General features: G+C 38.7%; 2 protein-coding genes across 3 annotated transcripts; one reads left to right on the top strand and one right to left on the bottom strand.

Moving 5' to 3' along the window:
- Nucleotides 1–295: 295 nt before the first annotated feature.
- Nucleotides 296–8,104, bottom strand: nae1 (nedd8 activating enzyme E1 subunit 1). Its single transcript, XM_061036370.1, has 20 exons — nt 7,987–8,104; nt 7,457–7,560; nt 7,317–7,377; nt 7,199–7,229; nt 6,062–6,133; nt 5,675–5,754; nt 5,373–5,482; nt 5,022–5,131; nt 4,862–4,924; nt 4,673–4,736; nt 4,482–4,573; nt 4,320–4,379; nt 4,097–4,230; nt 3,872–3,947; nt 3,264–3,303; nt 2,535–2,621; nt 2,322–2,414; nt 1,216–1,330; nt 1,069–1,118; nt 296–981 (listed from the first exon to the last, which is right to left on the bottom strand). Exons 1-20 carry the CDS (start codon nt 8,034–8,036, stop codon nt 872–874), a joined length of 1,602 nt encoding a protein of 533 aa, XP_060892353.1. The 5' UTR covers nt 8,037–8,104; the 3' UTR covers nt 296–871.
- Nucleotides 8,105–9,334: 1,230 nt separating this feature from the next.
- On the top strand, nt 9,335–17,527 carry ca7 (carbonic anhydrase VII). 2 transcript variants are annotated; one of them, XM_061036348.1, is made up of 7 exons: nt 9,335–9,481; nt 10,098–10,295; nt 12,656–12,774; nt 13,225–13,320; nt 13,577–13,639; nt 13,746–13,901; nt 16,158–17,527. In XM_061036348.1, the coding sequence occupies exons 1-7, from the start codon at nt 9,445–9,447 to the stop codon at nt 16,275–16,277; spliced, it is 789 nt and encodes a 262-aa protein (XP_060892331.1). In that variant the 5' UTR covers nt 9,335–9,444; the 3' UTR covers nt 16,278–17,527. The 2 variants fall into 2 exon arrangements, with proteins under 2 accessions (XP_060892331.1, XP_060892341.1); XM_061036358.1 differs by lacking the exon at nt 16,158–17,527 and adding an exon at nt 15,468–15,694.
- The last annotated feature ends 212 nt before the right edge of the window (nt 17,528–17,739 follow it).

Here is a 17,739-nt window from a genome sequence, read left to right as displayed (position 1 = left end):
AATCCCCATCCATCAATACGTATATTAACCTGTGCGGCTGCAAGTGAACCTGAAAGAGGGGAAGAGTCACATTACAGGCCTCTCTATGAGATCACATGCTTGTGGTCTAATATTTATTCAGGCTTAACAACTGTGAAATGCTTGTTTCAACTTTTAAACCCATCAGAACAACTCATAGTCGCTTAACTAAAAGTGTTTACCAGACTGTTTTAATCCTACTGCTGAGGATTTATCTACTTGACAACTCATCTATTATTGGCTGAAGCTCTATGCAACAGAGAAATTAATATTAAGGTTGTATATTTCAAATTTTTAATAGCAATACATGAAAAGTTCAACACAACACACAACATGTTTATTTTAATCTGAATGCAGACTCTATGACCATGTTCCAAAGAAAATACAAAAAGAGTTTGGATGGAGTTCTGCAGCAATGTAAGATATCATTCATATGTGGAGTTTCCTTGATGAAATCACAACATGAAGGTTTTAAAGTTGCCATTTCCATGTATAGATTTGTTAAATGATGTCAGCCACAAAAATCAAAAAGTTAAAGAAATGGCATCATCCTGATCTCTTTCCTTGCAGGAATTTAGGAGAAGAAAACAAGAATGTCCATGTTTTATAGATGGTTTAATCCAAAGTTTTTCTACTTGATTTTCTGCTTGAGAAGCATTTTTTTTTTTACATTTAAGTGCATACAATATTCAATAACAACGGGACACAAATGTTACCTTTCTTTCTTCTTACAAAAGATTGATGTGCAGTTTACAGTTATGGTTTATTAAGGAAAGTGTGTATAAGCCTTCTTTTGATCTTTCTCTATTTCCTTGGATGCTTCTGTAACCAAACTGAGGAAAAAGAAGTGTATTCACAACTGTAAGGTGGCCGACGTCTGTGACATAGCATTATAAATGAAAGTGTTGCTGAATGGGACAAACTGGTGGCTGATAATCTTGATGGCCTCTTGAGCAGCCGATCCTAAAGAAGAGATGAGGATTCATTAGGAATATGTGCTTTGGGAAATGTTGTGTTTCAAATCTATTCCTCGATGTGCTCAAATATTACCTCCCAAAAATGCAGCAACTGTGTGAGGCTCTGCTGCTCCGTATCGACAGCTGCAGGACATAGAAAGGGTGAAGAGGTTAGTCACTGATTTTTGACATTCTTTAACAACCACTACAATCAGTAACTCCAGCAGTGAACAGCACTCACAACTCATGGATGTAATCATCTTTGATGTTGACGTTGAGGCTGTATTCCTGCAGTAAGCTGTTCACACACAGCTTCAGCTTGCTGATGTCCTCCTCCACCTGGTAGTTATAAACTCCTGGTGAGACAGGACATGTGGTTAGAAAATGGAAAAATTAAGACATTGGTTCAATTCAATCATTGTATTTCTGCATTCTGGCAACAGAAGAAAGAGTCTAGATGATTATGCAAAGTAAACAGACTATAATGTCATCGTTCTTTTGTCACACCAGCTAGCCCCTTTCAGTATCATTGCCGGTTCTCCCCACTTCCCTTGAAATGATGGTAACAATGGTTTTTACAAGTGGAAAAAGCTCAATACATATGATCCACATCAGTAGGGATGTAAAGATGAATCAAAAAATTGTGATAAATCAATTCAAAGGTGTCAGACATCGGTACTAAAAATGAATTGCAGTAATATGGTGAGCGTCAGCAGCTGTAGAGCAGAGGCGGTTGGCAGCTGCAAAGCAAGATTTGGAAATTGAGGACGCTCCACCGTCTTCTAAATCGGAGGTGTGGAAGCATTTTGGCTTCCCCCAAGACAGGAAATGAAAGAGGTGAGAAGATAACAGACGAGACAAAAACTGTGTGAGAATATTGCAAGAAGACAAGTAATTACAAACATCATGATGCAGCATTTAATCGACACCACAATGAGAAGCTCCAATCACCTCTCCTTGTTGAGAGACAATAAACATTAAAAGGCCAAACCACACTGACAAGTGGGTTTGCAGCCCCTGAAGGAATCTTTTTCAGTCATAATTTGTCTACAGTCTCATTTTGCAAAATGAATCGTGAGAGAATCGTATTGTGAATTGTATCGTGAGTTGAGTGAATGGTTACATCCCTATCAATCAGTCTACAGAACGTTTTTCTAATATTCATAAACATTCATCTTACATGCTCTTAGAGTGCAGGATGTATAAGATTTTAAACTGTTAGCAGCTCATATGGATAGACAAAAAATGACAAACGATGGTAAGTTTGTCATTGAGCAAATACCCTCACCCCTTTAAATCACATTTTCATTTAACACTTTCAAGAGAAACTTAGAAACCTTAGCACACCTGGGTAGCGTGAATGCTGCTGGTAGAAACGATCAACAGCCCGAAGCATGAGGTAGAAGACCATCTCGCTATCCGGATTGTCCATGCATGAGGCTGAGGAAACAATGCTATCATTAATAGGTGCAAATAAACATAGTTTAGAGAGAATGTTTCAGAAGGTGCAATGAACAGGACTCAACGATGCATCAGAAATAATATTCATCTCCAACTTACTGATTTCATCTTTATTTACTGAATCCACACTGTATTCTTCAGCCAGAGATCTGCAGCGCACCACTCTCAGAAAGGATGAGTGCTTACCTAGAGACCAACACAAACACAGTTAGGAATTCACTTATGGAAAGTGCAGCAAAAGTCACCAACAGAGCAGAATATGCTACACTTGTTTTCATTCTGAGTAGAGTCCAGAAGGCATACAAAGTGCAAGCATTACAAATGTAAACAGCTTCTCAGAATAATATAACACTATTGAAGTCAGAAAAGGCAGCATGATGGCAACACACGATAGACAGGGTGCTTTCAAGTGTTTTAAGTAAGTCACATATTTTAACTGATCAATTTATCATGCAGTTGGCCTGGATTCACTCATTAGAAGTGTGCTTGTACATAAATGTGTGTAGAAACAGCCTCTTTCATCCTTTTACGCTCATGTTTGTGTTATTATCAATGATAATCAGATCACATTATGATGATTCGTGTAAGTCAAGGCTGCCTCTTTACAGCAGATACACTTAAAGCAAATGTTCACAGCTTATTTTAAAATGCACTTATACATGTGTGACTAAATGAAACCTCATCGATAAACCTAAAAAAAACACTATGTACAGTACAGTATGTGCTTTGTACACATTTTGAATTAATCAGTTTGTATCAGTTTGAATATACCAAATGGTGTGTGTGTGTGTGTGTGTGTGTGTGTGAGTGGGGGGGGGGGTTACTTACAGAATAGTTTGATGTCCTTCTCAGAGATGCTCTCTGGTGGCTTGTGGAAAGTAAAGGATGAAGTGTTTTAAGCGTTGATGGATTGATTAGTTAATTTGCATTTTAATAAACAGTTTTCACCCATAAATAGAAAACAATATCATGACTGAGAGCATAAAATAGAATTTTGATTCATAAAATACATTTCACATTAACTCAAGCAAGTTGTGTTTCACAGCTGTCTTAAATATACACACTTTCTACAGTACACAGTTCATGCATGATGTATTTTAACTCTGTTGTACTTGTTTTAGCTCAGTGTTAGTATATTGTGAGAAGCAAAAACAAAAAACAGGGTAACTTGTTGTGACCCTTCAATAGTTGCGACAGCCAGAATATTGTCACATTGATTCTCAAGTGCCCGCTGTGATACATGAAATCTAGTTTCCCTCGTCTCTTCAATTCAAGACATTTCCCTCACTTAAAAAAAATGTAGAAATCCCATTGTTTTTATCATTTGACCTATCCATTAATTAAGCTGGAAAAAACTAGAAATCATGCAGAGTAATTAAACTTACAATGTACTTTATTTGGACTCAATGCTCTTAGGATTAAACTTCATAACTTACCTTTCCAACAGACTGCAATAGACTTTCTACATGTTTACAAACAGCTGCTGCATCCTGCATGGCCTTTTCCCTGTAACTGAGGTAGAGCACAAAAATGAACATCACATCACATCACATCACACCCACAAACCCACAATTTTTAAAATCATACACGGTTTTAAAAAGAGTTAGATCTATTTGATCGGTTTTTGAATACTTTTCTGTAGCCATACATTTAACACTTACACATTTTGAAGGTTGATGAACTTCTTAGAGTCTGCGATCATATCTGGGATGGTCCCTCGAACAGGTAGACTTCCATGACCTTCATTGAGAACAAACTCTTTGACAGCACGCAGCATCACCCAGAAAGGCAGAGTCTAGTAATCAGGCACAATAAATACTCAACTTTCATTAAACTGCATGTGTATTTTTAAAAATAGTACAATCATAAGAAAAGAAGTCTAACCGGTGCTGTGATGTTGTTACACTGCTCACTATTGAAGAGGTCTTCAACAGCAGTAGGGACCTGCAGGAAAAGGGAATGCAGCATGAGCAGGGCAGGAAACTTAACTGAGACTGAGACTGAAGAAGAAAAATGGAAGAAAAACTTGTTTCTGAGATCTGGCACCTTAGTTGCATTTAAAGCTGTATTGACATTCTTAATAGCTTCCTCAAAGTTTTCTTCATCCTCTGGCACACCGTTCTCCTTCTTTAGGATCCCTGAAGGAACAAAGGAAAGAATCAAGCAGATCTTAGTTTGAGTTATAAGGTCAACGAACTGAATTCATGGGCTAATGCAACCGAAAGGTCCACAGATACCTTCCCGGATAAGCTGTCTGAAGGCCTCTTTCTCTTTGTAATTTTTCGGTGGCTGACAGTTGTGCTAAAAAGACAAAAATAGATTAAGATTTTATTGTTAGCAACACTATAAAGCACTGAAGGATAAATATTACTGATAGTATTTGGTGAAAATCTTGACAATAGAGAGACAGAAAAAATGTACCCTACCTCACTGAGCCACTTCTCCAGGTATTTGGCAACAACAATAACCCACGGTGTGTGACTGTGATCCTACAGATAAAGAATCAAAAAGGGAACTATCAGTTGTGTAGAGCTAGCCTAGTTGAAACAAAGAATTGTGCATGAGTGCTGACACCTAAGTGCCCACCTTCTTCTCCATGCTGTCAAGGTCATAGGTCTTAATGTGGTTCTTGAATTCTGCAAAAGGCTGGTCTAACCTCAGGTCCTCCAAGGCATTGTCTGGGTGAGATTCAATCACTGAAGAAGGAGGCGTTCAAATGTCAAAATACTGTCAGGTAAATTATTCAAACAACTTTACAACTTATTATTCATCACTGGAGTGTAGTTAGTATTTCTGGAGTTCATTTTCCCACGTAAACAGCATTACACAAGCATGTATGATACCAACTAAAATGTTAAGATTTAAGTTATTTGTTTGAGTGTTACAAAAGAATTCAAGTGGAATCAAAGGGCAAAGGGCGATGTAGGGGGAACTAACCTGTATGCTCCTGCACCACAAGCCTCATGTAGCCGATCAGGCCGTATGTCTTACAGATAAGGAAGGGTACAGAGGCACTCCACAGAACTGAGCCTAGCCTCAAACATGTGCTGGTGAAGTTATTTGGAAAGAAAACAAAACAATAATAACTGAGACAGTTCCAAACTGCAACGGAAGATGTGAATCAACTACATGAAATTTAAAAGAGCATACTCTTTTCTTAATTATTACCAATGACTGAACAACTACATGTTTAATCCATCAGAATAAATGTGAGAGAAGAGATGGAATATATTTCAAACCTTTCTGGCAACTGGACACCGATGACCAAAGTAAACCTTTGGAAAAACTCTGGATCGTTGTCCAGGAGCTTGTCTGGACACTGCAGACGTAACAAAAGACACAAAAGGGGATCTGTCACTATAAGGTCATAATACTAGTCAATAAATGTACATGTCCACAAAGCATACAGTATGTTGTATTCATAATAGGCTGTTATGTGCTGAAATTTGAGCCCACTTATAGATGTACTGAATCTGCAAAAGTCCAGGGCTTGCTCTATTTAAGTTTGCTAAGCCTTTTCAAACTGTGTCCATGTGATGGAAATAAAAAAGGTTTGAGTTTCTTTTAGTTCCTACTAGTTTAACATTATTTCTGCTGCGCCAAGTTATAACTTGAACTATACAGACCTCCTCGAAAAAGTTTCCAGAGACGTCACTGTTAAGTTCCTGTAGAAGCTCAGTGGCAGCCTGTGCTCTGTTCTGCAACACAGAATTAGGATCAAGACTCATACAAATGTGCACTCGAACTTTTTTTTTCTGCTAATATGATCATTTACAACAACTGTGAATGTCAAAGGAAGAGACATGTAGATGCAAGGAGCATGTTGGGTAAAACCAAACACTGTGGCCCTTTCCGAATTGTCACAGTTCAGTAGGCAGTACGTACTTTTCAGTAGGGAGTTTCAGTATACTGAACTTTCGAGGTCATTCAGTATGCATTTTTTGGGTCCACCTCAGTATACTGAACATTTCAGTATGGATACTAACTTCCGGGTTTCATGCAGTATGGATCGGATGCGTGCTTTCAGGAAATGAATTGTATTTTACCACCCACAATGCTGTGCGAAATTAAACGTAAATCGTCACATCACGTGCGCCTCCAAATCAAAACAAACGAGCGTGGATTCATTTAATCAATTTTTAATCTAGAGTTAAAGTCCCGACTGAAATCGCTACTTTAAATTAACAACAGAAAATATAACAAATGTCTGCATTATTATAAAACCTTTCCCCCCTCTATTTAAATAATGATTTCACTATTTAAAAGTGTCTTTATTGGTTTATTTTATATTCTGTATATTACTGTCTTTCATTTGTACTTTCCTTTATGTACTGTATGTTATTTAGTTATTTAATCTGTCTTTTACTTGATTTACATTGTGATATTGTTTTTTTTTTTTAACCTGACTGTATGTGCGCATTACTCTTCTTGAATAAAGCTAAACAAAAAAAACAAAAAAAACAAAAAAAAAACAGGTGGATGCGGCCGGTTCGGGAAACGTAAATGACGTCACTTCCTTACTGAATGAATCAGACGAAGTAGGGACAAATATCTGCCTACTGTGTGTGCATACTGAATAATAGGTACTAACAGTATGCAGCACGGATAGTAGGTACTGACTACTGACAGATTGAGTAGGTATTTGGCAATTCGGATACGGCCAGAGTCTGGATGTGCATTTCTGATTTATGAGTGCACATCCAGACACAGTGTTTGGTTTTACCCCCCAAAAATATATATGCATCAATTTCAGCGAGCCATACCTTTCCGATGCTGTTGTTGCTGAGGAAAAAGCTGCAAGGACAACAAAGACGCCTTCGTGAACACACAAAGTTTCATGGACAAATTATTAAATAATAAAAATAAAAAAAATGTTCTCACTTGTTTCCGACATCTTCCCCAGAAACTGTGTGTCCATCCACTATCGTGAACGCTCCGATACCTGACAAAAAGATGAATTTAGTCTGAGAAAATAACACGCCTCCCTCAGCAGAAGCAACAGCACCAACACACCTGTTTACCTGGCAGCACTAAGTTCTTCAGTATCTCTGTCCCGGTCGCTGTGGCGTTGATGAGACACACATGTGCATTCTCCAGGGCTTCCTGACCGTGATCTCCCCACAGTCTGAAAGAGCACAACACTGAATGAACGTATGCTGCCATCTAGTTGCACAGTGTATCCACTATCCCTCCTAAAACAAACACCAAATATGACTTAGCAAGCTGGAGGTATGACAGCTGCAAAACATTGACATTGTCATGCTTTATTACGCCAGTTTAACCATTAAAAGTAGAATATATTGCATATTGTGACAGTCACTTGGTAAGCTTTTTATTCAATGGGCAAGCCCACACCATACAGAAAAAGAGAGAATCACTTTTAACAAATAGCTAATGCTAACGTCGATGCTCTTTTTACATATAAGGCCAGCTAATCTTAATACTCCTACCTCTGCCGTATTTCTACAATGTCTTCTAAGTTTAAATACGTAGAAACGTACGCAAAATGAATAAAACGTCACTTGTGAAACCACCATGAATTTAAATTTACCTGAGTTGTCTGTCATATTTCTGTTCTTTTGAGGCTTTAGTGGCTGCCATTGTGGCTTTCCAGTGAATGACGTCTAACGATGTATTTTCACTTCCTCATCGTCAGATTCGACACTGAGAGACTCCGCGCTCACTTTCCACTTCGCACTTTCGCCACAGATTCTCGCTCTGATCATATTTTACAGGCAAGTATGATATCCATTTGTAGAAACATAAACAAGTGGCATTATGTGTTGTTCAAATATAATTTGAATACGTTTAGGAAATATGGATATGAATTTGAAAGACTATTTTTATTTAGTAATACATGCAATCATTATTTCATCATTAGCACAACAACACTGCGGGGCTGTGCCGCAACAATTAAGCCATTTAATAATTTATTGCCCATGATGTTATTTCCTCAGTAAATTATCCAGGCTATTTCATGATCTTGAAACCCGACTTGACTAAATAAAACTAAAAAAACAATGCATATGACATGGTAAGTTAATTTACGTCAAGACTATGAGATTAAAGCAACAAATAGGCCTACTGAAAATAAGCAATACAGTAGGCCTATATATTTTAAGAATAAAACTGCAAAACATGCATGATATATGATATAAACTGTAAGATGAAAGATTAAAAAAATAAAGGTTTTAAACAGCCCAAAAGCAATTTAGAATAGCGATGCTTCGTTGCAGACTTCAAGTAGTAGATTATAAAAGTCTGTACAGATGGGTACCCTATTTGCTTAAAGGCATATATATATATCTACATATGTATTCGTCCGTTCATTGACATCTGAAGCTAATAGTAGCCTAGATACTTAAAAAAAAAATCCATGATCAAAAATAGTGGTGTTTTTTTTTTATTTCCAGTGAATGCTCTTTATATGGAAGTATAAATGAAAATAATAAAGTCATAATAATGAGATAAGAAGTCGAAATTATGAGATATAAAGTCGAAATTATGAGATATAAAGTCATAACAATGAGATAAAAAGTTGAAATTATGAGATATAAAGTCAAAATAATGAGATAAAAAGAAATTATGAGTCTTTATTATTTTCATTTTTATTTGTTTTACTGGCGGAAATGGGCTTCCATATCTTTATATCACTTACAACATTACAATGCAGAGAAAGCAATAGGCTACGTAACGTGAAAAAATTGTAGGCCTACAGCTTATTACAGTTCTTCAATCCGTGACCGAGCTGCTGCTGTAACAACCCCGAGACGAGATAATCTTTAAAACCTCAGACAGGTGGATTGTGTGCGTGTGCGTGCAGGCGTGAAGGGGGGGGGGGGGGGGGGGGGGGGGGGGGCGTGTCAAGAACCGGAGGATTGCCCTTCCCCTTTGGCTTCTACATAAACTTCATCAATAGCTGAACCGGCTGATCTCCGTGTCCGTCCTCCACGTGCGCACCGGAGAGCTGGAGTCAAACAGCGAAAGCTTAAATCCAGTAACAGGAACGATGACAGGGAAACACTGGGGATATGGAAAAGAGGACGGTAAGATCTCACAGCATCATCCATAGACAGAGGCATGCCGCTTTCCCATCTCTAGTGGAGACAATTAACCCTCTGTACCGTTATAAATGTGTACTGTTATTTGTTTCTGCTGTGGGCATTGCGTGTTTGATCCCGGAGGAGTAACGTGGAGGAGTCACGCTGTTAATGCGAGATTAGCCCCACACTTAAAGGGATGACTGCTGTTAACGTAAGATGACTTCTCACTCGATTGACCATCTAAGCGAGGAACATTTCATTGCATCAGTGTCCTGGCTATTACAAAATATACGCCCATCTGACTTCACGGAAAGATTTATGATTCTTGAGTTCCTAACGTGTTACGGATAGTCTACTTGTTTTGATTGGCTAATACACCAATTTACTGTAGCACTGACTTATTTGGCTGTGTTCATTTCAAAAAGAAATATTTTCTTACCTTAAGAAGCGACCCTTTCACACTTTCACACTTCAATCACAGTTTTTTTTTAAATTCTGTTTGAGGTGCAGTTGAAAGTCACTCCATAAGTTAGTGCTGAAGGCATGCATTTAGCACTCATTGTATTGAAATCTTTTTTTTTTATGTTGTGTTTGTGTCATGTTCTTCTTGTATGGCCAGGTCCTTCCATATGGCACATGAACTTCCCCGTGGCCCAGGGGAGCCGTCAGTCTCCCATCGACATTGTCCCTCATCAGGCTTCTAATGACTCCAGCCTGGGCCCAATCGTCCTAAACTATGACCACTGTACGTCCCTCAACATCTACAACAATGGACACTCTGTTGTTGTAGAGTTTGATGACACCGATGACCGTTCAGGTGAGAAGGGCATATGACTAAACACAAAACTAAACAGTAGGTTAGAAATGTTTCTGCATGCAGAGGTCACCCTTAGATGTTGGTAAAGTGAAAGAAAGTAATCAGAAATTCAAATGGAAAGCAATGTTTTGACTGGGATTATGAGCTATGATAGGACATGACCTATGTGTATATTTCAAGATTATTTTCTGTCCTGCTATTATTTACTGAGGTCACAGTTCAGGTATAATTTTATCTCTGACATCTCTTCATCGGCCACATTGAGTGAAAATATGTCAGGTTATTTTCAGTAAACACATATTGGAAAAGTGGGATATGCTTGATTTTTAGAAAGTGCAAACCATCTGAATGACTGACCATAATCAAAGGTTACCTCTGTTTATGCTGCAGGGAAATGCAGCCAGTAGTTAACGTAATGAGTATCTGTCTGCCGGACAAATATAATAACCTAAGGTGATCTAAATTGTTATTTTCAACAGATTTGCTCTTATCATTGGGTGGATCCGGTATACCGGCCACATGATTACCATGCATGATAAGCTGACTAAACGCAATTAACGAGAGGAAATCTTTATGACAATGCTAATGCACTTCCTCAGCACTTTGTAGTTCAAGGGAGGTGCACAAATCCACTAAATCTGCTGTTGTCAGTTTGCCATGTGTGGCTTTGTATGGGTGTACACATGCATATATTGACATGTGACACGGTACCTTATACCACTATTCAAGAAAGTCAAAATGATAACAATTTCTAATATTATAATACATAATACCTTTCTTTGGACTTACAGCTTAGGGGTATTAAATGGTGATTTTAAATTGTGCAATTAAATACAGATTTAGTTTTTGTCGATTTAAAAGAAAGTTTTTTTATTTTTTATTTTTTTAAATTCAAAAAGGCTTTTTTTTTTTCAAAAAACTAATTTATAGTAGACTGGGAAAATGCATCATTTACATTATTAACATGAATTTGTGACCGTACTTGGAGAGATAAATCTGATTCCGATTATGACCTCACTCCCAAAAATAGCAAAATCAAACTCAAGTTTAACAGTCTCTGAAACCTAGAGTCAGGCCTGCAGGCTAGTTCTTCACCGTTTAGAGCTGCAGCCCCCAAACATGGCCAGACTTGTTGAGAGTTTCACTTCCTTTGAAAGTATTTTCCAGAGGAAGGCCATTTTGGTGTTTGACTAATCCAAATGTTTCCTTTTTTTAACACTTGTTGTAGTTTGTAGTTTATAAAAATGGACAAAATGTGTACATGTGTGCATCACATCACAATTGAAATGGACTTAATACATTTATTATTATTAATACTACTGTTAATATATTTATTATATAACACCTTTAAAAACAAATGTTTACAAAGTGCTTTGACAGACAAAGCAAGGACATAAACTGTCTTGTCTCTCACAGCTGACTACCATACATACTTAATTCTGAAATTGTTCTACTTGAAAAGAAGGTCTTTGCCTCTCTATGAGACAACAAAGAGTGAGCTCTGAATGTTACAGTAACTAACATTACAACAGTTTACACAAGTCATATTTCAAAATTTTCCCTAGGCTTTAATTATTGTCAGTACCACAGAGGTCGTGATTTACAATGTTCATCATTATTTTTCACTACCCCGACCAGTTTGAATAGGCCGTGTTCAAAGCACTGCATTGATAGGAAATAGTCCTGGAAGATTATATGCATATGTATATTATAAGTGTTTTTGTTTTTTACGTGATCAACGTTGTTCTTGTTGCTGCCCTACATCCGTATTGTAAGATGGACAAGATAAGTGTTTTCCTCTTTGTGCCATACATGCCTCGCTGATCTGACCTTTACTGGAGTGGTCTGTTTGTCAGAAGGATGTCAGCAGCATCAAAACGAATTACAATCAGCCCAGGCTGGTGTCCATAGCCAGCAGGCCAAAAAGGATTATGTGCTCTGTCCCGATCATGGGCTGAAGGTCCAGTAAATATAATGTAAATTAAAGTTTCTGTTAATCCCTGTAGGCTGATGGGACTCAAATGAAAATGTTAAACCTGCCTAAAAGTAGCTTGCCTGGCACTTTATTTAGCATAGGAGTGCTTATTTGTGTCTAAAACAAAAGCCCGCTCCACAGACTCTAATGATAGATTTGATGGTAAATCCGACCGTCTGACTGTTTTAGTGCTCATGTCTCCGCTTTGGTTGAGAAATGTAATCTCCTGGGTGTTACCAGGTTGACTCATTGTGTGGTGGAGGCTCTGTGCAGCATTTTGTTGGAAAGCAGTCTGTCTAACTCCCACAGACTAGTTGTGGGGGTGTGAATGTCAGATCTTTTTATTTTTTTTATTTTTTTTTGCATCTCCTCTCTTCTTCTGCAGTGATCCAGGGAGGCCCTCTTGACAACCCCTACAGACTAAAACAATTCCACTTCCACTGGGGTGGAAAAGGCTGCCACGGCTCTGAGCACACTGTTGCAGGAAATAGCTATGCATCTGAGGTCAGTGTCTGAGATTTGAATAAAACACAGTGTGTCAGTGTTTTGTTTCCTAAATAGAGATGAACTCATTTGTTTATATTTGGTTACATCATTTGATATGGAATATGCTAACATTTGTATTATTATTATTATTATTATATCAGCATTATATTGCTGAAAGCAGAAGCCGAAATACACTCGTACACTCTCATAAAAACAGGGCTATCTCATCAGTACACGGTCATGAAGTGTACTATGCATTACTTGATTTTAGTTAATTAATCACAAGAAAAACTCCAAGGCACTCATTAGAATTAAAAAAAAATTGTATTTATTGTTAGAGCATGGTCAGGAAGACCTTAGCACAACTCCCACACATTTCTTCATCAAGCCTTCATTAGGGAAGAGTTACCTCCCTGACTCCCTAAACTGTTTATTTCTGTCTCTCTCTCCTCATATTTCTCCCTCTAGCTTCATTTAGTACACTGGGATGCCATCAAGTACAGGTCGTTTGGGGAGGCGGCAACTGCTTCTGATGGCCTAGCCGTCCTTGGAATCTTTTTAGAGGTAAGATGTTTTATTTACCTCATCCCCCCCCCCCCTTTCCTCTAATTTCTGTCGTTGTGTTGTGTGTCTCAAACTGAATTATCAGTTTTGGTTTCCTCCCCTCACCAGTGTTGTGGTGCTGTAAGCTGTGTATGTGAACTTAAAGAATTTAGAGTTGTATTAAATATTGTATGTTATTTCAAATGTATAAATAACTGGATTTGTGACTTTTCAAGAGAATGCATATAAAACACTTAAATTTTGTCCGTTACATTAGACAGGGGATGACCACAGATGGCTCCACACGATAACAGACGCTCTCTACATGGTGAAGTACAAGGTGAGCTTCATGATTGTTACTGGATCTTTATGAAGGGAAATCTTAATGTGGTTTATGTCCTGCTATCAGTGTTATAAAATCTGTTTTCTTTGTGTTTCTGTTTCAGGCGAGCGTCACAGACTTCAAAGGTTTCAACCCAAAGTGCCTCTTACCCAGCAGCCTCCACTACTGGACCTATCCCGGGTCACTGACCACACCCCCACTGCACGAGAGTGTCATCTGGATTGTCCTGAAGGAGCCAATCACAGTCTCTGAAAAACAGGTGTGTGCTATTGACAAATGTTTTTTTTTTAAAACAAAGACTTCAGACTTTTTTTCTTAGACCTAGTCCCTTTGATAAGTATTACCATAGTTTGGGGTGGAACATTTACAGTGAGCGAGATTACACACCACATGCACTCTTATCTGTAGTACTTATTATTCCAGGTCATGTAGCACAGTAGTAGTAAAAAATGAAGCTTTCTTGGCTACAAGCCAGTAGTGAATAAAACATCTGAGACAGGATCGTCATTCCACTTGACTAAATAAGACATTGATATGATTTGAAGCAAAACAGGCATTACATTGTGAGAAACTGAAAAAGAATACAAGTGCTGGAAGACACAAAAAAAGAGCATACAAAACATCACAGGAGCACAGTATCTTTACAGTTGCAAAATACTGGGAGATAAACCAGAAAAGACTTGAGCAGGCAATTAACAAAGGATTAACAAACAAAGCAGAAACTATATATAAGGAGAAAAAGAATCCCCAAAGGAAAAAAAAAAACAAAGGAAAAAACAGAATTGAAGAAAGGAAGAAAAGAGAAGGGGGAAAGGTAAGCTTTGTTCAGTGGTTTGAGACGGAGAAGAGAGACCTGAGAAGTGGTTTCATGTGTGTGAATTTTCATCCGTGAATGTGTTTGTGTATTCACGTTGTTGTGTTTGAGGAGTGCTAAGGTTTTGGGGTAAGTGGCTGCAACAGGAGTTTTAAGACCAGAGCTCCACTGCCAGTGAGACGAGGTTCGGATGGAGGGAGGGGCTGCGGTGGCGGCAGCCCCCAAACCCTCAGGAGGGGGACTTGCTTCATGCAGGACCCAGTCTCCTGGCTGTTTACGTCTTGCATATTATGTATAAAATTGTAAAATTACTTGTTTGACTAAAGTAACAACGTTCCACATGGAGACAGAAATTGTAATATTTTAAATATTTTATCTGTGACACATTGGCCTGTGAGGCATTGATGCTGCTGTCGGTCATTCAGTTGTGACATCCACGCTTCCCGGCTTGCATAATCTCAGGCTATTCTCCACCGGACTCCAAGGATCCACTGCCTGCTCTGTTGTCAAACTTCAGTTCAGCATCACTGGATCAGTATGCCACGTTTGAACAGTTGTGGGGTTTACCTCTGCGCTGTAGCATGTCCATAAATATACTCCACGTCCTGTGTATGCTGCTATGTTTAGAAGCCAGAGCGAGAGTAAGCATCATTCATGGGGGATGCCGAGTGTAGGGTTGACTTGTTTTCTGTCCATTGCTCTTATCTCTGAATTAAATCAGAAAGTTTACATCTGATAACACCAGCTTGTTGACAAGTTAAGCTGACTAACTGGATGTGTGCAGCACATGCCTTCCAGGTCCCCCAATGAGCCGGCCCTGTGGCGACTGCTGCCAGCCTCTGGATTATACTCTTACACTTTGTTGATCTTTTCTAGTCTAGCTCTCCATTTTTAACTCCAGGACTGTACACGAGGAATGAGGCATTATAATGACGGCGGCCCCTTGAGTGTAGTTGAGAACGATCTGTCTTTAAACCCACGTTTCTGGCATAGTTGGGGGTGAAGTGTCAGCTAGGCAAGTGGCCCCACAACCTGTGACTCCAGGCTTCAAGCCTTTGATCCCCTCCAGCTGATTATCCTGATGGATGGATTGCTGGATTGGTTCACGGCTTTAATTGAGAAATGCTTGCATGGAACCCCAGCAGGAAAAGTCCTTATATAACAGGGTATTATTTTGTTTTTCACTTTTCCTCATAATGGTTAGACATAGAGCTAAGGAGGACAGTCCAAGAGGAGAGTGGGTTGTGGGGTTGTTTTTTTTTTAAAGCTTTTTGAAGAATTTTTGCTCTTACCAAGAATACAGCAACAATGATCCTATAAAATAGTTTGGCCAAACCTGAAGCATCTTGTTCTTCTTAGCCATAGAGCCCTATTAACAATACATCAGTGAGTCACAGAAATGCACTGAAAGACAAGTTCCTTCATTACAAAGAGCATGGACAATCCTCCATATACCATCCTAGTTCTTTAAATGCTCATCCAAACTCAAAGTGTTCCATGATGAATGCACTATTTACTCCTGTTCTAATAAATCTATCCATAAGACACATGGATGTATTAATGGGAATGGTCTTTTCATCCTTAACATGCTTTAAGTGTCCCATGTGGGCGTGCCCAAAACCAAAAATAACTCAAATAAAATGAACTTCTCAGCAGAAATGTGAAGGTAATTTTCTGTATTTCCCTCTCCCCCTCTTGCAGCTAGGCAAGTTTCGAATGCTCCTGTTCAGTGGAGAGGAAGAGGATCAGAGGATACGCATGGAAAACAACTTCAGGCCTCCCCAGCCTCTCAAAGGCAGGAAAGTCCGTTCCTCCAATTAATGTGACCTCCAGAGATCTGAAGTCGGAGAGAACAAGAGCTCTTTTAGACAACCGTGAATGCATCAAATTGAGTGTAGTTTTTCTTTGATTTCAGTAACTTGTCCTGAAGATGTCTGATTGTAACTTTGAACACTGCCGGCACAATGAGATGCATGTTTCTCTCTCCCTGTCAGAGGCTTCAATGACAGAGAGAGGAATCAGTTTTGGATGATTTAAGGGATGATATACTATTTATTCTCAGCAAGTGTATCATTGCCATTACTATGGTTATAATTACAGTTGTAGATTGAATATTTATGAAGATTGAAAGCTTGGAGCTGTACCTCCACAGCTGTTCAAGCGTTGCCAGGAAAACAAGGGGGCTCTATCAACAAGCGACAAGCTCATGCAAAAGGCTAATGTATGTAACTGGTAAGTCAGTATAGCAGTGGAGCCTGTTGATGTTCGCAGACTGGCATCACAGCACTCTGCCGTCTGCGAATCACAGCTTCAGCCTTCCTACTGATCCTGACTGATCCCCAGTTGATCCGGTCTATTGCTGATGGATTCCCAATGCTTGTGGCCATAGAGCTCTTTTAGTCCAACAATACCAACTGGAGGTGGGATTGGATTAGTCCTGCTTTTGCTCTAACTGCTCAAGTCTGAAATTCTCAGGTCCTTTTTTTTTTTTAAGAGCTCAATAGACTTGAGTGTGATTTATTCTTTTTTTTTCTGGTATGCCCTCCAGATTTAACAATAAAAAAACCACCTGTTCATAGTTGTTTGTCATTCAGGGTTTACTAACCTCATTCAGCTCCTGCCAGGGTTCACTGATTTCTATATTTCATTCAACCAATCATTGTTTACATGGTCTTCTCTATCTGAAATGAAATGCATCCTGTTTTAAGTGTCAAGTTTCTTGGTCTGGGGTTTCTACTACGCAGGATGTAATGACCTCTGAAGCTGCAGTTTTAAACAAAAGGAAAAAAAACAACAGTCCAGTATGTAAATTCCTGACAGGGCTCCTGGTGTCTCACTTGGGTGAGTTGTAGCAACTTATGCAATGCTAGTCCTTTTTCTGGTTTTGGATTTCACTGGGATGGCAGCTTTAAAGTTCCCCTTAAGTGTACCCATGATGACTGGCACCTCATTTATGATTGTTTAAAGCTGTTGATGTGAAACAACATAAAAACATGTAATTATGTGTGGTTTGAATATTTTTGTAATGGATTCAAAATCAAGTTTGCTGGATTAAATAAAATTCAAAATAACTGTATGTCTTTGACCTTTTTCCCCTGTCCTTTTCTCTAAAATTTACGTTTACATTTTTGCTGCTTCTGCTCTTTCTCAGCCAATTCCTGCATAGAACACCTGTATGGTCTTGTAATTTATGGGTTTTTGGCAGTGTTCCAAAACCAAACTAATGGGAAAGAGCAGGACAAAAAAGCACAAGAAGACATTTGCATGCATAAATTGCTCATTT

The sequence above is a fragment of the Labrus mixtus genome, chromosome 1, assembly GCF_963584025.1.
Source record: "Labrus mixtus chromosome 1, fLabMix1.1, whole genome shotgun sequence".
NCBI classification, from domain to species: domain Eukaryota; kingdom Metazoa; phylum Chordata; class Actinopteri; order Labriformes; family Labridae; genus Labrus; species Labrus mixtus.
Note: the sequence above shows the minus strand (reverse complement) of the source record. Positions and strands in the feature narration are given on the sequence as shown.